We start from the raw sequence: 26069 nt of genomic DNA, 5'->3' as shown, positions 1-26069 counted from the left end.
AGCAGGGTGAGCAGGGTGAGCATGGTGAGCATGGTGAGCAGGGTGAGCAGGGTGAGCATGGTGAGCATGGTGAGCAGGGTGAGCAGGGTGAGCATGGTGAGAAGGGTGAGCATGGTGAGCAGGGTGAGCAGGGTGAGCATGGTGAGCATGGTGAGCAGGGTGAGCATGGTGAGCATGGTGAGCAGGGTGAGCAGGGTGAGCATGGTGAGCATGTAGTGACTTGGTCTCATATAGCCATCTATCCAGTTGGGATCTAGCCATTTTTATTTATTTAACCTTTTTTAACTAGGCAAGTCAGTTAAGAACAAATTCTTATTTACAGTGATGGCCTACCCCGGCCAAACCCGGATGACGCTGGGGAATTTGTGCGTGGCCCTATGGGACTCCCTATCACAGCCGGAAGTAATGCAGCCTGGATAACTGAGCTGTATAGGATAGTAGTCTATGAAAAGCAAAGGATGTAAAAATGTTCTAAAGAAACTGACAGCCATTGCCAAAGAAACTATGTCCCTATAATAAAGTTAGAAATGTAGGTATAAAGCTTGAACTGTCCAATCAAACCATATTGGCGCCCTCTACGGGGCACTGGCATAGCATTCAGCCGCTGCCAGAGAGGAACAGCTTGCATCTGCGTGTTCTGGCCATTTACCAACCACTGTCAATAGTGCTCAGATGAATTAAACTACTTCTTAAAACGTCAAATGTATCAGATCATGTGATTACCTTAACATGTGTTTCACTATATAGGCCTATTATGCAAACCATTAGGTTGGACATATTGATTACTTTATAATGTTTATAACATGCTAAATATATAGTAGTCCAGTGGTATTATAATGCAATTAGTGCATTATAATAACATTACTTTTACCAGCAAAGCTAATACAAAACGGCGATAACAGACAGTTTTTACACGCAATTCGCTGCAGGAAAAGTTATTGCTTGGAACTCCATAACTTCATTTTGGAGGAACAGCGGGGGAGGGGAGGACTTCTCTGTTGAATACCAGGAATCGTCCTTTAAAAAAAACTATTTCTTACTGACAATCTGCCAAGAGGCCCTTACTGGAAAAACAAGGGGGTGGAGCCTCCCGACACATTATGAGCGCTACTCGCAAGCGCTGCGCGATCATTAAAGAGGCAAATGATGTACGAGCAACGTCCAGTCAGTCCAAGGTAGAACACAGACAAAGGACAACTGACACTATAAAGGACATTGCACATCAGGAAGGATACAATTGTTACAATTTGAACAACACAAGATATCAAGCTCAAGGAAACAAATATACTCAAGCGATTGAAGCAATTGGATAAACTTTCAAAGTTCCAAGTACAGAGAGAAACCGTAAAAGGTAAGAAATAAGACATTCTATTGTTTAAAAGTAGCAAAGGCGAAGACAATGTATCATTATAAATCATTAGCAATTTTTTTCATGGGACTTTTCATGGGACTTTTGTATGCAACAGTTGAAGGATTCCGCTCAGTAGCCAGCTCGACTTTACTGGAACTGACCGCGGTGACTGAGCCGGAGGGCAGAGATAAAAAAAAAAACTTTCCTGTAAATGAGCAGGACAGAGTACACGGCAGGCAAATTGCAAAACACGTCTATTCTACTGAAATATAATGTTTTCACTTTTCACATACAATCGCCATATAGGCGTTTTGTTGTAAGTAATATGGTTATAAATCATGTAGCAGTGCGTAATTGGAGTGACGATAGCAACATGAGCGGTGTTGAATCATATTACTTCGTGTGGTTCTCAATAGTCCGCTACAGGACAAAAAATAGCCAGGGCCTCATTGGTAAAAATGTTCCACTATGTAACCAGAGAATTTAATTAGAATCTTTGAAATAATAACCAAAGCATAATCTTTGCCTGAGAGCTACATGGGTTGAGGAGTATTAGATTACTCTCAGTCCTAAAACAATTACACTATAAATAAACCTTTTATCGACTGTTATTTATTTCTATAATTAAAATGATAGAACTGAATATCTTGAGTTCATAAACTAAACGTCAGTTATTTGGATCATATTGCCAAATGCCCTGAGGTCCACTCAATGCCCAAATCAGTCCACTCTGAGCAGATACTTTGGACACTGATGATTTTCTCTGCTTTTTCTCCAGGACTATCCTCTCCAGACACAACAACAACAAAACTAAAGGCCTTGACCTCTGTAGGGAGATTCGTGACCTCTACTCTCCGACCTCCTCCTTCTAGTCTTCTGTTGTCTGTGTGGTGCCCAGTGCTCACCAGGCAGGTCGCAAAGAAGCAGTGTGCAGCGCCATGGTAGCCCACAGCAAGTTTGACTCCGTCATGAGCAGCAGCCCCTTCAACACCACCATGCGGCTGCCTCACCGTTACAAGACCTTCAGCTCCAAGGTGCAGTACCAGCTCGTCGTCACCACCCTGCACAAGCTCCAGGAGAGCGGCTTCTACTGGGGCTCTATCAATGGCAAGGAGGCCAACGCCATGCTGGCCACCGAGTCCGTCGGCACCTTCCTGATCCGCGACAGCTCCGACAACCGACACTTCTTCACGCTCAGCGTCAAGACGGCGTCTGGCACCAAGAACCTGCGCATCCAGTGTGACTCTGGGTCCTTCTTACTTCAGACGGACCCCAAGAGCATGCAGGCTGTGCCCCGCTTCGACTGCGTGCTCAAGCTGGTCCACCACTACATGCCACCCACCAAAGGGGCTTCGTTGGTGGAGAAAAACACGAGGGGAGGGAACGCCTCCTACTACATCTACTCTGGAGGGGAGAAGATCCCTCTGGAGCTCCTCAAACCTTTCTCCTCCACTATGTCCAGCCTGCAGCACCTGTGTAGGAAAACAGTCAACGGACACCTGGACATATCCAGCAAACGGGACCAGCTTCCCCACCCGCTCAAAGAGTTCCTGCAGGAGTACGACGCGCCCATCTAGGCCCCTCTCTGGACATGTAGTGCCTCGATGGCATCAGACTTGATGAAGGCGTTATGAAGGGGACTTGGGCCGGTGTGAGAGACAGTGTGGCAGTACCCCACAGAACTGGGGGGGGGGGAATATGACTGTCTGTATCTGTGTCTTAGAGGGATGGTTCACCCACATCAGGGTGCCGAGGCAGAGGGGAAGGCAGCAACATGAGTCAGTCTGAGACAGTAAGAAGAAGATGCTTGGTATTGTGGTTCTCATAAGGGCTGTACTGTACCTGTCTCCCAAGCCCAGGAGTGATATAACGTTACCATGAGGAGTAGAGCTATACTGGTCCAACGTCAGCCAGTCACTCTCAACAGGCTGCCAACCAAAAGACAAGAGGTGGGCGTCGTCATCAGACTTTCCAGTCTCATTCATGCAGAGAGAGAGAGAGAGAAAGAGAGAGAGAGAGACAGAAAGAGAGAGAAGGAGAGAGAGAGAGAGAAAGGAGGACTGGTTCATTGAGAGGCTAAACGGACAGTCGGCGTGCTGCTAATTGGTTCAGATGTGTGTCAGTCAGGCCTTCGATTGGACCAGAAAATAACTATTTCCCAACCTCAACTCTAACCTCACTGCATGACTAATAACTTCCTCCTGTGGTCTGCTCTCTCTCTTCAGTCGATGAAGGCTCTGAGCCAGCATCTTGCCTGCCTTCACACCTCTGACGAAGCACACATTCCCACTGCTGCTACCCATGGGGTCTGGCTGTGGCACGGCACCGGCCTGAGAGACACACACAAACACACCAGCCTCTCCTATCCATTCAACTATTACAGCAGGATGGGCTGTAATGACTGTCCTTAGCTGGCTGTTGGATATTAGTCATGGACATTAGCCCTGAGCCTGGAAGTATTAAACGCGTTTGTCGGAGCACCAAGCATTTTGGCCTCCTCTGGGAAAACTGGGATCTCTGTCTCAGCCTTGCCAGGAAGCTGCCTAGCAACCGGAATTCTAACCCATGTTCCAAAGGGGACATTTAACGTCACCACCTCCAACATTACACTTTGAATCAATTTTTGTGTATTTCGTTAGGAAAAAAAGCCAGAACTGCAAACCAATTATGACCCAATGTTACAGAAGTGTGAAGCACACAAATGGCCGAATGGAGAAAATGATATTTGAGACTTAAGGTGTTGAAGATGTGTGTAATGATTGGTTGATTGGCAGGGCTTTTGATTTGAACATGCCAAACCTGCCCTGAACTCACCAACAAAACAGTTTCTTGACCGAACAACAAATACTTGCATGACAAAAAAATGAATGAGGGGTTGCTTTTATACTTGAGATAATAACATCACTATATACAGAGGAAATAGAGTCCGGGTAGGCCCTCAGTGGATAGGAAATATACACCGATGAATGTGGTGGTATTTGTGCCACAGACAGGATACCAGATATCACTTGCTATTGAATGTATTAAAATCTGAGAATCGCTCTTCCTCTCAAAGAGAGCATCTAAGGTTCATCCTGTTCAATTTATGTTTCTTAAAACCAGACAATGTTTACATGACTGACAGAAAAATGCAAACAGGTTTTCTCCTATCTTTTATAAAGATATTCATTATTGTCTAGCCCGGTGACTGGCTGCAGTAGAAGCATGAACGAGTTTGAAGAAAAAGAGATCGCAGAAGCAAGCAGAACTAAAAACTTTGCACATATTTATATTCATATGACATTTCAATAATTTATAATAAAGAGCACTATTTTTTTAATGAATGACATCCTTGTGTGATCTTATTTTGGGGGGGGGGGGGTCTACATCATACATGACTATACGTTTGGGTATTTTACACTAGATTCTCATCACTACACGTCTAAAACATCCCACCTTTAGTTAATCACACAAGAAGTCAGAATACATAACATCAAAACAGCTGGGTAGAAATAATGTTGTATTCGTATTCATTTCATCGTTGTTTACTACGTTCATTGGACAGGAACCATGCACATGAATTAACATTGAATGACTTAGCCAGCCGCAACACCGCAAACATCAGCACATAGAGTATCAGACAATTCAAATTAAGATTTTGATCTTTTCATTATTATTTCACTAACAACTAGACTTTTAGGGTGCAATTTCCCAGACACAGGAGCCTAATCCTGGACTCAAACGAGCTTTTTAGTCCTGGACTAGGCTTAACCTGTGTCTGAGAAACCAGCCCCTAAAGGGACTGTTATCTAAACAGATCAGGAAACATTTCTCTCAGTATCTAATCTGTTGTCTAAGCCCCTCCCTTTACCATGCAAAGTGTTTGGTGGATCCAGAGAATTACACTAGAAGTGATAGAGTAATGTCCCCGCCCCAAGCCTCTGTTCCAGTGAAAGAGGATTAACCTCTCTTAAACACTGTATAGCGACAATTCAGTGGAGGCTGCTGAGGAGAGAACGGTTCATAATAATGGATTTAAAAAAAGATATATATATATTTTTTAACTAGGCAAGTCAGTTAAGAACAAATTCTTATTTACAATGGCGGCCTACCCCGGCCAAACCCGGGACAACGCTGGGCCAATTGTGCGCCGCCCTATCAAGGCCGGTAGCCTGGATTCAAACCAGGGTATCTGTAGTGACACGTCCAGCACTGAGATGCAGTGCCTTAGACCGCTGGAGTATAATGGTATCAAACACGTGTGTATATATATATATATAATGACTGTCAATGACTGTATATATATATACACTGCTCAAAAAAATAAAGGGAACACTAAAATAACACAACCTAGATCTGAATGAATGAAATAATCTTATTAAATACTTTTTTCTTTACATAGTTGAATGTGCTGACAACAAAATCACACAAAAATAATCAATGGAAATCCAATTTATCAACCCATCGAGGTCTGGATTTGGAGTCACACCCAAAATTAAAATGGAAAATCACACTACAGGCTGATCCAACTTTGATGTAATGTCCTTAAAACAAGTCAAAATTAGGCTAAGTAGTGTGTGTGGCCTCCACGTGCCTGTATGACCTCCCTACAACGCCTGGGCATGCTCCTGATGAGGTGGCAGATGGTCTCCTGAGGGATCTCCTCCCAGACCTGGACAAAAGCATCCGCCAACTCCTGGACAGTCTGTGGTGCAACGTGGCGTTGGTGGATGGAGCGAGACATGATGTCCCAGATGTGCTCAATTGGATTCAGGTCTGGGGAACGGGCGGGCCAGTCCATAGCATCAATGCCTTCCTCGTGCAGGAACTGCTGACACACTCCAGCCACATGAGGTCTAGCATTGTCTTGCATTAGGAGGAACCCAGGGCCAACCGCACCAGCATATGGTCTCACAAGGGGTCTGAGGATCTCATCTCGGTACCTAATGGCAGTCAGGCTACCTCTGGCGAGCACATGGAGGGCTGTGCGGCCCCCCAAAGAAATGCCACCCCACACCATGACTGACCCACCGCCAAACCGGTCATGCTGGAGGATGTTGCAGGCAGCAGAACGTTCTCCACGGCGTCTCCAGACTCTGTCACGTGTGTCACATGTGCTCAGTGTGAACCTGCTTTCATCTGTGAAGAGCACAGTGCGCCAGTGGCGAATTTGCCAGTCTTGGTGTTCTCTGGCAAATGCCAAACGTCCTGCACGGTGTTGGGCTGTAAGCACAACCCCCACCTGTGGACGTCGGGCCCTCATACCACCCTCATGGAGTCTGTTTCTGACCGTTTGAGCAGACACATGCACATTTGTGGCCTGCTGGAGGTCATTTTGCAGGGCTCTGGCAGTGCTCCTCCTGCTCCTCCTTGCACAAAGGCTTGTGTGGGTTGTAGACTCCGTCTCATGCTACCACTAGAGTGAAAGCACCGCCAGCATTCAAAAGTGACCAAAACATCAACCAGGAAGCATAGGAACTGAGAAGTGGTCTGTGGTCCCCACCTGCAGAACCACTCCTTTATTGGGGGTGTCTTGCTAATTGCCTATAATTTCCACCTGTTGTCTATTCCATTTGCACAACAGCATTTGAAATGTATTGTCAATCAGTGTTGCTTCCAAAGTGGACAGTTTGATTTCACAGAAGTGTGATTGACTTGGAGTTACATTGTGTTGTTTAAGTGTTCCCTATATTTTTTGGAGCAGTGTATATATATATATATATATATATATATATATATATATATTTTACATGCTTGAAACCATTCCATTCACAGCACAAACCAATCTGTGACCAGGTTACTAAAACACAGGCCCTAGACACATTATTACCCCTGCATCCACCACACCACCCAAAGGAATAGGGTGAAGTTGCCCCTAGATGCTGATCTTGGGTCAGTTCAGCATTTTCTCCACTAATGGTTAGGGTTGATTGGGGGCAGGGGGAAGCTCATCCTAGATCTGTATCTAAGGGGAAACTTCACCCTGGAGCCAACCAAAAGGGACCTAAACAGAAACAACGCTAATTCTAATTCTTGTTTACAATACCCTGCTACAGCCACACCCGTAATCAAGCCTTATGCCTATTGCCCTCCAAAACAATGTGTTGTCAGTCTCTGGGACTATGTGTTGTCAGTCTCTGGGACTATGTGTTGTCAGTCTCTGGGACTATGTGTTGTCAGTCTCTGGGACTATGTGTTGTCAGTCTCTTGGACTATGTGTTGTCAGTCTCTTGGACTATGTGTTGTCAGTCGGGCCATATAGAAGAGAAGTAAATATATACACACAAGGACACACAGGCTTGTGTGTGTGTGTGTGTGCTGTGTCTGTGTGCCGGCCATGACCATGAATCCAGCCCTCTCAGATGACATGTTCTGTGTTGTGGTTCACTTATCAGGAAATGAATTCAACTGGCATTTAAAACGACCTAGAACTAGACATCTGTGTTCCTGCTTGAAGGAACAGTGTGTGAGTCTGTCTGTGTTCCTGCTTGAAGGAACAGTGTGTGAGTCTGTCTGTGTTCCTGCTTGAAGGAACAGTGTGTGTATCTGTCTGTGTTCCTGCTTGAAGGAACAGTGTGTGTATTTGTCTGTGTTCCTGCTTGAAGGAACAGTGTGTGTATCTGTCTGTGTTCCTGCTTGAAGGAACAGTGTGTATCTGTCTGTGTTCCTGCTTGAAGGAACAGTGTGTGTATCTGTCTGTGTTCCTGCTTGAAGGAACAGTGTGTGAGTCTGTCTGTGTTCCTGCTTGAAGGAACAGTGTGTGTATCTGTCTGTGTTCCTGCTTGAAGGAACAGTGTGTGTATCTGTCTGTGTTCCTGCTTGAAGGAACACTGTGTGTATCTGTCTGTGTTCCTGCTTGAAGGAACAGTGTGTGTATCTGTCTGTGTTCCTGCTTGAAGGAACAGTGTGTATCTGTCTGTGTTCCTGCTTGAAGGAACAGTGTGTGTATCTGTCTGTGTTCCTGCTTGAAGGAACAGTGTGTGAGTCTGTCTGTGTTTCTGCTTGAAGGAACAGTGTGTGTATCTGTCTGTGTTCCTGCTTGAAGGAACAGTGTGTGTATCTGTCTGTGTTCCTGCTTGAAGGAACAGTGTGTGTATCTGTCTGTGTTCCTGCTTGAAGGAACAGTGTGTATCTGTCTGTGTTCCTGCTTGAAGGAACAGTGTGTGTATCTGTCTGTGTTCCTGCTTAAAGGAACAGTGTGTGTATCTGTCTGTGTTCCTGCTTGAAGGAACAGTGTGTGAGTCTGTCTGAAGAACCATGTCATATCGATACAGAAAGAAAGAGGTGTGTTTGTGTTCTGCTCTTCCTCTCTAGTGTCTGTTACATGGGAGAGAGGTGTTGGTCAGTTGGTTGGTGTCCTGTGATACAGACAATAAGCATTGACTTGGCAGTGGTCCCACTACAGAGGAGATCGTCAGTGGTTCTTGGACCTGAATAAGTAACGTTCTACCATGTTTATGGATACTCCTGAATGTATTGTGAATAATGATGAGTGAGAAAGTTACAGACATACTAATATCATACCCCCCCCCCCCCCCCCCCCCAAAAAAATGCTAACCTCCCCTGTTATTGTAATGGTGAGAGGTTAGCATGTCTTGGGGGTATGATATCAAATGCTAACCTCCCCTGTTATTGTAATGGTGAGAGGTTAGCATGTCATGGGGGTATGATATAAAATGCTAACCTCCCCTGTTATTGTAATGGTGAGAGGTTAGCATGTCATGGGGGTATGATATTTGTATGTCTAACTTGTTCACTCATCATTATTCACTATTCATTCAGGACTATCCATAATCATGGTAGCATCCACTTGAATGTAGAAGTGTTTAGAAACATATTCTATTCTTATTTACAATAAAAATGACTCCAAAATGACACAATACATTATTTACCACAAATTTCTATTGGGCACAGAATAATCTTAAACATAATTTAAACTAACAGCAAATGCATCCAACAAATGTGTGGAGTCACAAGCTTGATGTAGTCATTGTGTGCTATGGGACCAAGTACGTAACGTTTTACTACTTTAATACACATAAGTGAATTTGTCCCAATCATTTTGGTCTCCTAAAATAAACGGACTATGTACAAAAAGTTATGTAATTTCTAAACGGTTCACCCGATATAGATGAAAATAACCTCAAATAAAGCTGACTGTCTGCGCTTTAACCTCACAGTCAGTGTATAATGTCAAATCCAAAGTGCTGGAGTACAAAGCCAAAACAACAACAAATGTGTCACTGTCCCAATACTTTTGGAGCTCACTGTATCCTCCACTGTAATGAGAGAGTGCAGCCAGGAATCTTAGGCTTGGTCCCACATGGCACCATATTCCCTATATTATAGTGCACTACTAGGGTACGATTTGGGATGTACACTTAGTTTGCACACTACAATTTTCTGAATTGATGTATAGCTGGCCTGGAACCTGCACTACAAACTTCTATATTCAACCTATTTACGGTAAGGAGCTCCCAGCCTCTGCTCTCTCCTACTTGCTTTCAGTGCAGTTTATTGTTTCTGCTCAGCTAACAGCCAATCTAGGAGGTTAAGAGACCCGTGGAGTCTCTGAGGTGATTTGTAGTATGCAGGGGCGTTGTGAGTATGACCGGTAAAACACCACACATGCTTTTCTCTGTAATTGTGCCACTGAGGTGAGATCTAAGGGATTTAAGCTATAACTGTTTACAGGTGAAACAGTCATTTACAGCCACTATGTGAATCACAGTAATACACTGAACTACTGCATAGTGATACAGTATAGGTAAATATAGGTACAGTGGATATGTTTGGTTATTGTACTACATGTGTGTTGTACAGTACATAAACATCAATGACTTTGAAGAAAAAAACAGTAGACTGCAAAGTCTGTCAGGCCAGACTGATTCCAGATCAGCACTCCTACTCTGAGACGCTTTGTGAATGTGGGCCCTGTGAGTAGTGACATATGTGATAGAGTTGGAGATTCCAGAAGAGCCTGCACCCTGATGTCCTAATGAGAGATAGACAGGTCTATATTAGCATCAGACTAAATCATCTCCTTCCCTCTTATTCCCCACCTCATTCCCCTACCGGAGCACTGAGGGATGAGATTGTTGAGAGAGGAAACAACAGAGGGGAAAGTTGACAGAAGTGCTGAGTGATGGGAATGTACACAGACAGATCTGGGCTCAGGTGATGGTAGGTTTGTGTTACTGTGGTTTCTGATAGTTTACTGTACAGGATGCAGTGCTTGCACTTACACTCTGATCTAGGAGGACATGCGTTCTGTTGACAACGGGACGCTAGTATTTATTCACTTGTAACTTATCTAAACTACCTGAAACAGTCTCCATTTAAGACACAGAAATGGATATCAATCTATCAGTATAATCACATGTTGTACTACTATCCCATGCGGAGTTTTCAGATGATTTAAAGAGATATAATACTATTAATTAAGAAATATATACAGTACCAGTCAAAAGTTTGGACACACCTACTCATTCAAGGGTTTTTCTTTATTTTTACTATTTTCTATATTGTAGAACAATAGTGAAGACATTAGAACTATGAAATAACACATATGGAATCATGTAGTGTAAAACAAATCAAAATATAGTTTATATTTTAGATTCTTCAATGGAGCCACCCTTTGCCTTGAGGACAACTTTGCACACTCTTGGCATTCTCTCAACCAGCTTCATGAGGTAGTCACCTGGAATGCATTTGAATTAACAGGTGTGCCTTGTTAAAAGTTAATTTGTGGAATTTCTTTCCTTCTTAATGTGTTTGAGCCAATCAGTTATATATCAATGTATATGTATTTTTTTAACAATTGTTTTTATTGAGTCACTTCAACAGCAGTACAATCAATGAGAAACAATACTGTTTGATGTAATACTAATATTATGTGGAGGGTACAGTTAATGAGAATATATGGACCAAAGGACTCCACAGAGGTCACAAAATGAGGCCTCAAACTCTTAAATAACAATGTTAATCCTGCTGTTGAAAGGTCTACTGCAGTTTTCATTTACATTGATACTCTTATCAAAATTCTGCAGTACTTGGTCATGTGATTCCAGAGAAGGAAATGGTACACAGGGGAGTCACTATAGTTTCGCAAGACTTCATGCCATCATAATATCACCATGTTCTCTGTATCTCCCCGCCCACAGTCTGAGTCAAGTCTTTGTTTCTAGGACAGTGAGAAACGTTTGCAAACAGGTTTTTCTAAGGAAGTGCCTAATTTACTGGTGTATTTAAGCGTCATTGATGACACAGACCACAGCTTGTTCTTTTTGTACTGAACTGAGAGAAATGGACTGTGATGTTGAAAATAGTTCACTGTATGTACTAACAGTGAGGGTGAAACTGAGAACATTAGATTAGATTAGATACGTGATCAGAAACGTTGAAACGTTGAACAATTCTAAGTCTATGGTAAGGCAATCACTTACCTGACAACAAATGTTTTTTTCCTCTATACTTCTCTGGAATCACATGCATTACTTAAATTTACCTGTCACGTCCTGACCATAGAAAGCTTTTATTTTCTATGGTAGAGTAGATCAGGGCGTGACAGGGGGTTTTGTCTTGTTTATTTATGTCTATGTTGGTTCTAGTTTATTTTTTCTGTGCTGGGTTTTTGTCTAGTTTCTGTATTTCTATGTGGGGTTCTAGTTTCTGTATTTCTATGTTTTTTGGGGGGGGATGATCTCCAATTACAGGCAGCTGGTCATCGTTGTCTCTAATTGGGGATCATATTTAAGTTGTTGTTTTTCCCACTTGGTTTTGTGGGAGATTATTTTGAGTAAGTGTATGTTGCACCTCTTCATCACGGTTTGTTGTGTTGTTCATTAGTTTATTTGTATGTCTTGCATAGTTTCACAGTTATAATAAAATGTGGAACGATACACACGCTGCGCTTTGGTCCCATTCTTCAGACAGCCGTGACATTACCCTAAATTTCTCTCTTATTAATTCACTTTAAATGACATTAAATTGCAGGGTATTCAAGCATGACATCAGCAATTTATTGGAAATTAACACATACATATCAACTCAGTTTGACATCTGAGGGCAACTCAAGTTTTAACATATGAATAGTTCCAAAATGTCCCCCAGTAAAAACCAGCCTACATTAATACGAAACAAATTAACGTATCCACAATTGAAGTTTTACAGAATATAAAATAACTTCTAGCAATTGTTTATGTTTATGGACTCCTATGTCCTTGCTACTAGGTTTGTACTAAATATGATACTATTTAATTTCCCCAGAAAGGTTTATCTTAACCTTTATGATTTTATTGAGCCTTATCGGTATCATTGTTATAGGCTGTCAGGTGATATAAATTATCTTTTACAGCAGAGGATGGATTTTCCTTTGAAGAACCCATGCATGGGTGGACTGGGACCAGAAATTGGCTTTGGCATTTCTGACAAAACAGACCATTTTATTTATTTTGAGTCCCCCACAATGGCCCATTTTTTCCCCCCTCAAGGCACCCATTAATAGCTAGATAATTATTATTTTGCGGACAAAAAACTAAATCATACAGGCCCACTAGACAAAAAATGGACCATCCCCTATGGCATTTTCCTGAATGCCAGATGGCCAGTCCGCCCTGAACCCATGGTAATAAGTCTAAAGAAAGAGAAAATCAGGACAGAAGAAAAAGGATATCAAAGTGAAACAGTTCTCTAAAGACACAAGAGACAATAATACAAGAAACAACACTTCTGTAGCTTGTCAACTATGTGTCTGTCTATCCCTGTTCTCTCCTCTCTGCACAGGCCATACAAACGCTTCACACCGCGTGCCCGCTGCCACTCTAACCTGGTGGTCCCAGCGCGCACGACCCATGTGGAGTTCCAGGTCTCCGGCAGCCTCTGGAACTGCCGGTCTGTAGCCAACAAGGCTGAGTTCATCTCAGCCTATGCTACCCTCCAGTCCCTAGACTTCCTGGCGCTGACGGAAACATGGATTACCACAGATAACACTGCTACTCCTACTGCTCTCTCTTCGTCTGCCCACGTGTTCTCGCATACCCCTAGAGCATCGAGCCAGCGGGGTGGTGGCACTGGAATCCTCATCTCTCCCAAGTGGACATTCTCTCTTTCTCCCCTGACCCATCTGTCTATCTCCTCATTTGTATTCCATGCTGTCACAGTTACCAGCCCTTTCAAGCTTAACATCCTTATCATTTATCGCCCTCCAGGTTCCCTTGGAGAGTTCATCAATGAGCTTGACGCCTTGATAAGTTCCTTTCCTGAGGATGGCTCACCTCTCACAGTTCTGGGTGACTTTAACCTCCCCACGTCTACCTTTGACTCATTCCTCTCTGCCTCCTTCTTTCCACTCCTCTCCTCTTTTGACCTCACCCTCTCACCTTCCCCCCCTACTCACAAGGCAGGCAATACGCTTGACCTCATCTTTACTAGATGCTGTTCTTCCACTAATCTCATTGCAACTCCCCTCCAAATCTCCGACCACTACCTTGTATCCTTTTCCCTCTTGCTCTCATCTAACACTCACGCTGCCCCTACTCGGATGGTATTGCGCCGTCCCAACCTTCGCTCTCTCTCTCCCGCTACTCTCTCCTCTTCCATCCTATCATCTCTTCCCTCTGCTCAAACCTTCTCCAACCTATCTCCTGATTCTGCCTCCTCAACCCTCCTCTCCTCCCTTTCTGCATCCTTTGATTTTCTCTGTCCCCTATCCTCCAGGCCGGCTCGGTCCTCCCCTCCTGCTCCGTGGCTCGACGACTCACTACGAGCTCACAGAACAGGGCTCCGGGCAGCCGAGCAGAAATGGAGGAAAACTCGCCTCCCTGCGGACCTGGCATCCTTTCACTCCCTCCTCTCTACATTCTCATCTTCTGTCTCTGCTGCTAAAGCCACTTTCTACCACTCTAAATTCCAAGCATCTGCCTCTAACCCTAGGAAGCTCTTTGCTACCTTCTCCTCCCTCCTGAATCCTCCTCCCCCCCCCCTCCTCCCTCTCTGCAGATGACTTCGTCAACCATTTTGAAAAGACGGTTGACGATATCCGATCCTCGTTTGCTAAGTCAAACGACACCGCTGGTCCTGCTCACACTGCCCTACCCTGTGCTTTGACCTCTTTCTCCCCTCTCTCTCCAGATGAAATCTCGTGTCTTGTGACGGCCGGCCGCCCAACAACCTGCCCACTTGACCCTATCCCCTCCTCTCTTCTCCAGACCATTTCCGGAGACCTTCTCCCCTTCCTCACCTCGCTCATCAACTCATCCTTGACCGCTGGCTACGTCCCTTCCGTCTTCAAGAGAGCGAGAGTTGCACCCCTTCTGAAAAAACCTACACTCGATCCCTCCGATGTCAACAACTACAGACCAGTATCCCTTCTTTCTTTTCTCTCCAAAACTGTTGAACGTGCCGTCCTTGGCCAGCTTTCCTGCTATCTCTCTCAGAATGACCTTCTTGATCCTGATCAGTCAGGTTTCAAGACTGGGCATTCAACTGAGACTGCTCTTCTCTGTGTCACGGAGGCTCTCCGCACTGCTAAAGCTAACTCTCTCTCCTCTGCTCTCATCCTTCTAGACCTATCTGCTGCCTTTGATACTGTGAACCATCAGATCCTCCTCTCCACCCTCTCCGAGTTGGGCATCTCCGGCGCGGCCCACGCTTGGATTGTGTCCTACCTGACAGGTCGCTCCTACCAGGTGGCGTGGCGAGTATCTGTCTCCGCACCATGCGCTCTCACCACTGGTGTCCCCCAGGGCTCTGTTCTAGGCCCTCTCCTATTCTCGCTATACACCAAGTCACTTGGCTCTGTCATATCCTCACATGGTCTCTCCTATCATTGCTATGCAGACGACACACAATTAATCTTCTCCTTTCCCCCTTCTGATAACCAGGCGGCGAATCGCATCTCTGCATGTCTGTCAGACATATCAGTGTGGATGACGGATCACCAGCTCAAGCTGAACCTCGGCAAGACGGAGCTGCTCTTCCTCCCGGGGAAGGACTGCCCGTTCCATGATCTCGCCATCACGGTTGACAACTCCCTTGTGTCCTCCTCCCAGAGTGCTAAGAACCTTGGCGTGATCCTGGACAACACCCTGTCGTTCTCCACTAACATCAAGGCGGTGACCCGATCCTGTAGGTTCATGCTCTACAACATTCGCAGAGTACGACCCTGCCTCACACAGGAAGCGGCGCAGGTCCTAATCCAGGCACTTGTCATCTCCCGTCTGGATTACTGCAACTCGCTGTTGGCTGGGCTCCCTGCCTGTGCCATTAAACCCCTACAACTCATCCAGAACGCCGCAGCCCGTCTGGTGTTCAACCTTCCCAAGTTCTCTCACGTCACCCCGCTCCTCCGCTCTCTCCACTGGCTTCCAGTTGAAGCTCGCATCCGCTACAAGACCATGGTGATTGCCTACGGAACTGGGAAGGGAACGGCACCTCCATACCTTCAGGCTCTGATCAGGCCCTACACCCAAACAAGGGCACTGCGTTCATCCACCTCTGGCCTGCTGGCCCCCCTACCTCTGAGGAAGCACAGTTCCCGCTCAGCCCAGTCAAAACTGTTCGCTGCTCTGGCACCCCAATGGTGGAACAAGCTCCCTCACGACGCCAGGACAGCGGAGTCAATCACCACCTTCCGGAGACACCTGAAACCCCACCTCTTTAAGGAATACCTAGGATAGGATAAAGTAATCCTTCTAACCCCCCCCCCCCCTTAAAAGATTTAGATGCACTATTGTAAAGTGGTTGTTCCACTAGATATCATAAGGTGAATGCACCAATTTGTAAGTCGCTCTGGATAAGAGCGTCTGCTAAATGACTTAAATGTAATGTAAAAGTCTATTAGATGGAGAGTTTCATAGAAGCATTCCATAACATGCTTCTATGTAATGGGTTGCTCATTTGTGTAAAGTCATATTCCCAAAAAATAAAAGCATGTTACGGAATGCATCTACGAACCTCTCCGTCTAATAGACATATCACCATGGGTTCAGGGGGCAGACTGGCAATCACATGTATCGACCTCAATCGGTCTTTGTTTAAGCTTGTTCTTTTCACCTATACACTTTTGTTGCGGCAGTCTTTTTGGGAGATATCATCACCTTTTCTTCTTGAGTCTCTTAGATGGACTCATAGTGGTGTATCTACTGGACAGACACGGAGCCATTGGTGTCTTAGGTGGACTCATAGTGATGTATCTACTGGACAGACACGGAGCCATTGGTGTCTTAGATGGACTCATAGTGGTGTATCTACTGGACAGACACGGAGCCATTGGTGTCTTAGATGGACTCATAGTGATGTATCTATTGGACAGACACTGAGCCATTGGTGTCTTAGATGGACTCATAGTGATGTATCTACTGGACAGACACGGAGCCATTGGTGTCTTAGATGGACTCATAGTGATGTATCTACTGGATAGACACGGAGCCATTGGTCTCTTAGATGGACTCATAGTGATGTATCTACTGGACAAAGATGGCGGCGGAGGAGATGGCCGCCGTTTTACGGTCTCCTAACCAATTGTGCTATTATGTGTTTTTTTTTGCTATATTTGTAAATTGTTTTGTACATAATGTTTCTGCAACCGTATCTTACGGCAGAAAAGAGCTTCTGGATATCAGGACAGCGATCACTCACCTCGGATTAGACAAAGATTTTTTCAACAACAACAACAACAACAAGCAGGACTCTCGCAATATTCTCCAAACACCCCACAGGGCAGACATCCCAAATATTTGCAAAAGGAAGCGATGCAGAGGACGAAGAGCCGGATGCCTTGTCCGGACTCGCAGAAGGCAACTAGGAAAGCTGCCGTTACCGTCAATATTACTCGCCAACGTGCAATCATAGGACTATAAACTAGACGAGGTACGATCACGAATATCCTACCAACGGGACATCAAAAACTGTCATATCCTATGTTTCACGGAATCATGGCTGGATACACGCTGCACCGGCAGGATAGAACAGCACACTCCGGTAAGACGAGGGGGGGCGGTCTGTGCATATTTGTAAACAACAGCTGGTGCACGAAATCTAAGGTAGTCTCTAGATTTTGCTCGCCTGAAGTAGAGTATATTGTGATAAATTGCAGGCCACACTACTTGCCTAGAGAGTTCTCAGCTATACTTTCGTGGCTGTTTATTTACCACCACAAACAGATGCTGGCACTAAGACCGCACTCAGTCAGCTGTATAAGGAAATAAGCAAACAGGAAACCACTCACCCAGAGGCGGCGCTCCTAGTGGCCGGATACTTTAATGCAGGGAAACTTAAATCAGTTCTACCAAATCTCTATCAACATGTTCAATGTGCAACCACAGGGAAAAAAATCTAGATCACCTGTACTCCACACACAGAGACGCATACAAAGCTCTCCCTCGCCCTCCATTTGGTAAATCCGACCACAACTCTATCCTGCTGATTCCTGCTTACAAGCAGAAATTAAAGCAGGAAACACCAGTGACTCGGTCTATAAAAAAAAATTGTCAGATGAAGCAGATGCTAAACTACAGGACTGTTTTGCTATCACAGACTGGAACATGTTCCGGGATTCTTCCGATGACATTGGCTTTATCAATAAGTGCATTGAGGACGTCGTCCCCACAGTGATTGTACATACATACCCGAACCAGAAACCATGGATTACAGGCAACATTCGCACTGAGCTAAAGGGTAGAGCTGCCACTTTCAAGGTGCGGGACTCTAACCCGGAAGCCTACAAGAAATCCCGCTATGCCCTGCGACGAACCATCAAAGAGGCAAAGCGTCAATACAGGGCTAAGATTGAATCATACTACACCGGCTCCAACGCTCGTCGGATGTGGCAGGGCTTGCAAACTATTACAGACTACAAAGGGAAGCACAGCCGCAAGCTGCCCAGTGACACAAGCCTACCAGACGAGCTAAATCACTTCTATGCTTGCTTCGAGGCAAGCAACACTGAGGCATGCATGAGAGCATCAGCTGTTCCGGACGACTGTGTGATCACGCTCTCTGTAGCCGACGTGAGTAAGTAACCTTTAAACAGGTCAACATACACAAGGCTGTGGGGTCAGACCGATTACCAGGACGTGTGTTCCGGGCATGTGCTGACCAACTGCCAGGTGTCTTCACTGACATTTTCAACATGTCCCTGATTGAGTCTGTAATACCAACATGCTTCAAGCAGACCACCATAGTCCCTGTGCCCAAGAACACAAAGGCAACCTGCCTAAATGACTACAGACCCGTTGCACTCACGTCCGAAGCCATGAAGTGCTTTGAAAGGCTGGTAATGGCTCACATCAACACCATTATCCCAGAAACCCTAGACCCACTCCAATTTGCATACCGCCCAAACAGATCCACAGATGATGCAATCTCTATTGCACTCTACACTGCCCATTCCCACCTGGACAAAAGGAACACCTATGTGAGAATGCTATTCATTGACTACAGCTCAGCGTTCAACACCATAGTACCCTCAAAGCTCAGCACTAAGCTAAAGAACCTGGGACTAAACACCTCCCTCTGCAACTGGATCCTGGACTTCCTGATGGGCCGCCCCCAGGTGGTGAGGGTAGGCAGCAACACATCTACCATGCTGATCCTCAACACTGGAGCTCCCCAGGGGTGCGTGCTCAGTCCCCTCCTGTACTCCCTGTTCACCCACGACTGCATGGCCACGCACGACTCCAACACCATCATTAAGTTTGCTGACAACACAACAGTGGTAGGCATGTTCACAGACAACGACGAGACAGCCTATAGGGAGGAGGTCAGAGACCTGGCCGGGTGGTGCCAGAATAACAACCTATCCCTCAACGTAACGAAGACTAAGGAGATGATTGTGGACTACAGGAAAAGGAGCACCGAGCACGTCCCCATTCTCATCGACGGGACTGTAGTGGTGTAGTTATGTGGTGTCCACATCAACAACAAACTAGAATGGTCCAAACACACCAAGACAGTCGTGAAGAGGGCACGACAAAGCCTATTCCCCCTCAGGAAACTAAAAAGATTTGCCATGGGTCCTGAGATCCTCAAAAGGTTCTACAGCTGCAACATTGAGAGCATCCTGACCGGTTGCATCACTGCCTGGTATGGCAATTGCTCGGCCTCCGACCGCAAGGCACTTCAGAGGGTAGTGCGTACGGCCCAGTACATCACTGGGGCCAAGCTTCCTGCCATCCAGGACCTCTATACCAGGCGGTGTCAGAGGAAGGCCCTGAAAATTGTCAAAGACCCCAGCCACCCCAGTCATAGACTGTTCTCTCTACTACCGCATGGCAAGCGGTACCGGATTGCCAAGTCTAGGACAAAAATGCTTCTCAACAGTTTTTACCCCCAAGCCATAAGACTCCTGAACAGGTAACCAAATGGTTACCTGGACTATTTGCATTGTGTGCCCCCCCAACCCCTCTTTTACGCTGCCGCTACTCTCTGTTTATCTTATATGCATAGTCACTTTAACTATACATTCATGTACATACTACCTCAATTGGTCCGACCAACCAGCACTCCCCCACATTGGCTAACCGGGCTATCTGCATTGTGTCCCACCACCCCCTCTTTTTACGCTACAGCTACTCTCTGTTCATCATATATGCATAGTCACTTTAACCATATCTACATGTACATACTACCTCAATAAGCCTGACTAACCGGTGTCTGTATATAGCCTTGCTACTCTTATTTTCAAAGTATTTTTACTGTTGTTTTTATTTCTTTACTTACCTACACACACACACACACACACACACACACACACACACACACACACACACACACACACACACACACACACACACACACACACACACACACACACACACACACACACACACACACACACACACCTTTTTTCCCGCACTATTGGTTAGGGCCTGTAAATAAGCATTTCACTGAAAGGTCTACACCTGATGTATTCGGGGCACGTGACAAATAAACTTTGATTTGATTTGATTTGACAGACACGGAGCCATGTATCTCTTTGTTTGCACAGAAATTTGACAAAAAAGAGAGTAGGAAACCAGCTTCTACTAACTGAGTAATAAACCAGCTTCTACTAACTGAGTAATAAACCAGCTTCTGCTAACTGAGTAAGAAACCAGATTCTGCTAACTGAGTAAGAAACCAGCTTCTGTACTAACTGAATAAGAAACCAGCTTCTGCTAACTGAATAAGAAACCAGCTTCTGCTAACTGAGTAAGAAACAAGATTCTGCTAACTGAGTAAGAAACCAGCTTCTGCTAACTGAATAAGAAACCAGCTTCTGCTAACTGAGTAAGAAACCAGATTCTGCTAACTGAATAAGAAACCAGCTTCTGCTAACTGAGTAAGAAACCAGATTCTGCCTACTGAGTAAGAAACCAGCTTCTGCTAGCTGAATAAGAAACCAGCTTCTGCTAACTGAGTAAGAAACCAGCTTCTATATTAACTGAGTAAGAAACCAGATTCTGTACTGAGTAAGAAACCAGCTTCTGCTAACTGAATAAGAAACCAGATTCTGCTAACTGAGTAAGAAACCAGATTCTGTACTAACTGAGGAAGAAACCAGATTCTGTACTAACTGAGTAAGAAACCAGATTCTGTACTAACTGAGTAAGAAACCAGATTCTGTACTAACTGAGTAAGAAACCAGATTCTGTACTAACTGAGTAAGAAACCAGATTCTGTACTAACTGAGTAAGAAACCAGCTTCTGTACTAATTGATCACCATGCCATGCCTCTCATACTGGTCATTCACTGCAAACCCCACAGTGTGACATAATGGGACAGAGTGTGACAGGAGAGGGAGTGTGACATAATGGGACAGAGTGTGACAGGAGAGGGAGTGTGACATAATGGGACAGAGTGTGACAGGAGAGGGAGTGTGACATAATGGGACAGAGTGTGACAGGAGAGGGAGTGTGACATAATGGGACAGAGTGTGACAGGAGAGGGAGTGTGACATAATGGGACAGAGTGTGACAGGAGAGGGAGTGTGACATAATGGGACAGAGTGTGACAGGAGAGGGAGTGTGACATAATGGGACAGAGTGTGACAGGAGAGGGAGTGTGACATAATGGGACAGAGTGTGACAGGAGAGGGAGTGTGACATAATGGGACAGAGTGTGACAGGAGAGGGAGTGTGACATAATGGGACAGAGTGTGACAGGAGAGGGAGTGTGACATTATGGGACAGAGTGTGACAGGAGAGGGAGTGTGACATAATGAGAGGGAGTGTGACATAATGGGACAGAGTGTGAGAGGAGAGGGAGTGTGACATAATGGGACAGAGTGTGACAGGAGAGGGAGTGTGACATTATGGGACAGAGTGTGACAGGAGAGGGAGTGTGACATAATGAGAGGGAGTGTGACATAATGGGACAGAGTGTGAGAGGAGAGGGAGTGTGACATAATGGGACAGAGTGTGACAGGAGAGGGAGTGTGACATAATGGGACAGTGTGACAGGAGAGGGAGTGTGACATAATGGGACAGAGTGTGAGAGGAGAGGGAGTGTGACATAATGGGACAGAGTGTGACAGGAGAGGGAGTGTGACATTATGGGACAGAGTGTGACAGGAGAGGGAGTGTGACATAATGGGACAGAGTGTGACATAATGGGACAGAGTGTGACAGGAGAGGGAGTGTGAAATAATGGGACAGAGTGTGAGAGAAGAGGGAGTGTGACATAATGGGACAGAGTGTGACAGGAGAGGGAGTGTGACATAATGGGACAGAGTGTGACAGGAGAGGGAGTGTGACATAATGGGACAGAGTGTGAGAGGAGAGGGAGTGTGACATAATGGGACAGAGTGTGAGAGGAGAGGGAGTGTGACATAATGGGACAGTGTGACAGGAGAGGGAGTGTGACATAATGGGACAGAGTGTGAGAGGAGAGGGAGTGTGATATAATGGGACAGAGTGTGAGAGGAGAGGGAGTGTGACATAATGGGACAGAGTGTGACAGGAGAGGGAGTGTGACATAATGGGACAGAGTGTGAGAGGAGAGGGAGTGTGACATAATGGGACAGAGTGTGAGAGGAGAGGGAGTGTGACATAATGGGACAGAGTGTGAGAGGAGAGGGAGTGTGACATAATGGGACAGAGTGTGACAGGAGAGGGAGTGTGAAATAATGGGACAGAGTGTGAGAGGAGAGGGAGTGTGACATAATGGGACAAAGTGTGACCGGAGAGGGAGTGGCCTGATTATACATCCACCACAGTTGCTGGAACCGTGCTGAAAAGGACAATGGGGAAATAAAATATCTGAGCAAGTATAGTTCGTTTTGGATTGGTCTGATAGTGGAAAAAGGGTATTAGAGAAGAGGAGGTAAAATTGGTTAGATTGGTTTGAACTGGTGGATCATGTAGAATTGTCAATGACCTTGTGCCCGAGGTTTCTGCACATAGACATCTAGACATCTCGCCCTTTCCAGCCAAGCGCCAAAGTCTTTGCACCTCCCTCCCGGCACATCTATATAAACTCACAGGAGACAGTCAGAGGACTTACACGGCGCAGGCAGACTGCAAAACCCTAATTCCAGGTTTGACTCTCCGTCTCACTCTCTGTTTACAATTCCACAACTGTGCGGTTGCCATGGCACCGCCCAGTCAATGAGCTCCAGATGCCAGGTCACTGAGCCAACCAGGGAGAGGGAGTGTGAGTCATCATGACCCGCCAGTCCCGCCCCTCTCCAGGCAGGGTAGTGCGGGCACACTCCTCCTAGTCCTGGATCAAGTCATTTACTGTACACTCTTCACTCCCTGTTCTCCACTCTCCCTAATCCGACCTCCTTTACTGTAAATATACTCCCCTCGGTCCATCTCCACTGTGCTTCCTCTCCAGTCTTAGTGCCACCATATATAGAATATAATAAAATAGGGTTAGACTTTATCATTTCATTCAGTTATAAACCCTCTAAAAGTCATTTAAAAACAGTTTGTTCACATGTATTAATCATTATTCCTGTTACATTTGTAAACAATAGAATAGAAAAAGATTCATATAATGCCTAGCTTCAAAACATGAAAGCTTTTTTACCTTTATTTAGGGAGTCACCATTGAGACCAGGGTCTCTTTCTCAAGGGAGCCCTGCATATACAATTCACAAGACAAAATCAAATCCTAATCAGACAATGTAAAGCAAACTAAAATTCAGCGCAACACAAATATTCAAATAAAACCGTTCCTCGGTAAGAAGTTCCCCAATCCATATTTTAAATTGCCCGAGCGACACCAGAACATCCAATTGTAATGTATTTTGCATTTGGATCCAGCAATGAGGTGCATTAAATCTAAAAGCGGATTTACCTTGTTCGGTGGAGACTCAAGGAACCTCAAGAGTTAACCAACCATGTGAACGGGTTTGGTGTCTCATGGAAGCTTGTGTAATAGAGCTTTGTAAAGGGAATAATGAAGTGATCTACATGACTTTAATGAGGACCAGCCAACTTTTTGATGCTTTATGCAGTGGTGAGTATGAAAACTGTCACCAGTGATAAAATGAATGGTGCTACTGTAGATGGCATCCAAAGTCTTAAGAGTAGTGGCTGCTGCAATCTGGTAAATGGTGTCACCAAAGTCAAGAACTGTCAGGAAAGTTGACTATACAATCTGCTTCTTGCTATTTAGGGAGAGGAAGGATCTATTTCAAAAAGAAGCCCACTTTAAATCTTAGCTTTTTAACTAGCTCATCAATATGTATTTTAAACATCAAATCTGTATATACTGAGTAATATCAATCACATTTATTTATAAAGCCCTTTTTACATCAGCCAATTTTTATTTAACCTTCATTTAACCTTCAGCCGATGTCTCAAAGTGCTGCACAGAAACCCGGCCTAAAACCCCAACAGCAAGCATGGTTGTTGAATGTCTACTTAATCTCTATACCCCACACATACAATTATCTGTACGATCCCTCAGTCAAGCAGAGAATTTCAATCACAGATTCAACCACACAGTACAGGGAGGTTTTCCAGTGCGTCACAAAGAAGGGCACCTATTGGTAGATGGGTAAAAAAACAGAAATTGAATACCCTTTTGAGCGCATGGTGAAGTTATTAATTACACTTTGGATTGTGTATCAATACACCCAGTCGCTAAAAGATACAAGCGTCCTTCCTAACTCAGTTGCTGTAGAGGAAGAAAACAGCTCAGGGATTTCACCGTCAGGCTAATGGTGAATTTAAAACATTTACATGGCCCCCACAACAGTATTTTTCCCTCTTGGGGACTTTAAAACAGTTACATAGCCCCCGTGTCAAGTGTCAGTTGTGCAGAAGTGAGGACAGAGTCAGGCGCAGGACACAGAACTGAGTAAAATAACGTACTTTACTCAGAAAACTAATCAGCCAATAAATCCACGCAGGGATAACAAACCCTAACACAAAAGACTAACACAAAAACCAGGAAACAATCACGCACAAAACATAATGAGAACCAGAGGGTTAAATAGGGAAATAATCAAAACGTAATGGGAACCAGGTGTGAACAATAAAGACATAACAAATGGAAAAAGAAACATGGATCGGTGGCAGCTAGAAAGCCGGTGACGATGACCGCCGAATGCCGCCCGAACAAGGAGAGGCACCAACTTCGACGGAAGTCGTGACTCCCCACAACAGTATTTTTCCCCCTTGGTGACTTTCAAACAGTTACATAGCCCCCACAATTATATTTTCCCCCTTAGTGACTTTAAAATAGTTACATAGCCCCCCCCTTTGGTGACTTTGAAACAGTTACATAGCCCTCCACAACGATATTTTCCCCCTTGGTGACTTTAAAACATTTACATAGCCCCCTCAACACCTGTCCCCCGCCCCCGTCCCCCCCGTCCCCCCGTCCCCGTCCCCTTGGTGACTTTGAGACATTTACATAGCCCCCTCAACAGCCGTCCCCCCGCCCCCGTCCCCGTCCCCCCCGTCCCCCCCGTCCCCATCCCCTTGGTGACTTTGAAACATTTACATAGCCCCCTCAACACCTGTCCCCCGCCCCATCCCCCCCGTCCCCCCGTCCCCGTCCCCTTGGTGACTTTGAAACATTTACATAGCCCCCTCAACACCCGTCCCCCCGCCCCCCCGTCCCCATCCCCTTGGTGACTTTGAAACATTTACATAGCCCCCGTCCCCCCCGTCCCCCCGTCCCCCCCGTCCCCATCCCCTTGGTGACTTTGAGACATTTACATAGCCCCCTCAACACCCGTCCCCCGTCCCCTGTCCCCTGTCCCCCCGCCCCCATCCCCCGTCCCCCCGTCCCCTTGGTGACTTTGAGACATTTACATAGCCCCCTCAACACCTGTCCCCCGCCCCATCCCCCCCGTCCCCCCGTCCCCGTCCCCTTGGTGACTTTGAGACATTTACATAGCCCCCTCAACACCCGTCCCCCCGCCCCCGTCCCCGTCCCCCCGTCTCCCCGTCCCCCCCGTCCCCCCCGTCCCCCCCGTCCCCATCCCCTTGGTGACTTTGAAACATTTACATAGCCCCCTCAACACCCGTCCCCCCGTCCCTCCCGTCCCCATCCCCTTGGTGACTTTGAAACATTTACATAGCCCCCTCAACACCCGTCCCCCCGTCCCCCCCGTCCCCCCATCCCCGTCCCCTTGGTGACTTTGAAACATTTACATAGCCCCCTCAACACCCGTCCCCCCGTCCCCCCCGTCCCCATCCCCTTGGTGACTTTGAAACATTTACATAGCCCCCTCAACACCCGTCCCCCCGTCCCCCCGTCCCCCCCGTCCCCCCACGCCCCCGTCACCATCCCCTT

At 45.8% G+C, this 26069-nt stretch overlaps 1 protein-coding gene across 1 annotated transcript; it reads left to right on the top strand.

Annotated features, from left to right (window-relative positions):
- Positions 1-1138: 1138 nt before the first annotated feature.
- LOC106606429 (suppressor of cytokine signaling 3) lies at positions 1139-3204 on the top strand. The gene is made up of 2 exons (XM_014202622.3): positions 1139-1351; positions 2130-3204. The coding sequence occupies exon 2, from the start codon at positions 2290-2292 to the stop codon at positions 2926-2928; it is 639 nt and encodes a 212-aa protein (XP_014058097.1). The 5' UTR covers positions 1139-1351; positions 2130-2289; the 3' UTR covers positions 2929-3204.
- Positions 3205-26069: the final 22865 nt, after the last annotated feature.

The sequence above is a fragment of the Salmo salar genome, chromosome 06 (assembly GCF_965601325.2).
Source record: "Salmo salar chromosome 06, fSalSal1, whole genome shotgun sequence".
Lineage (NCBI taxonomy): Eukaryota > Metazoa > Chordata > Actinopteri > Salmoniformes > Salmonidae > Salmo > Salmo salar.
The sequence above is the reverse complement of the archived record's forward strand: the minus strand, read 5'-3'. Positions and strand labels throughout refer to the sequence as shown.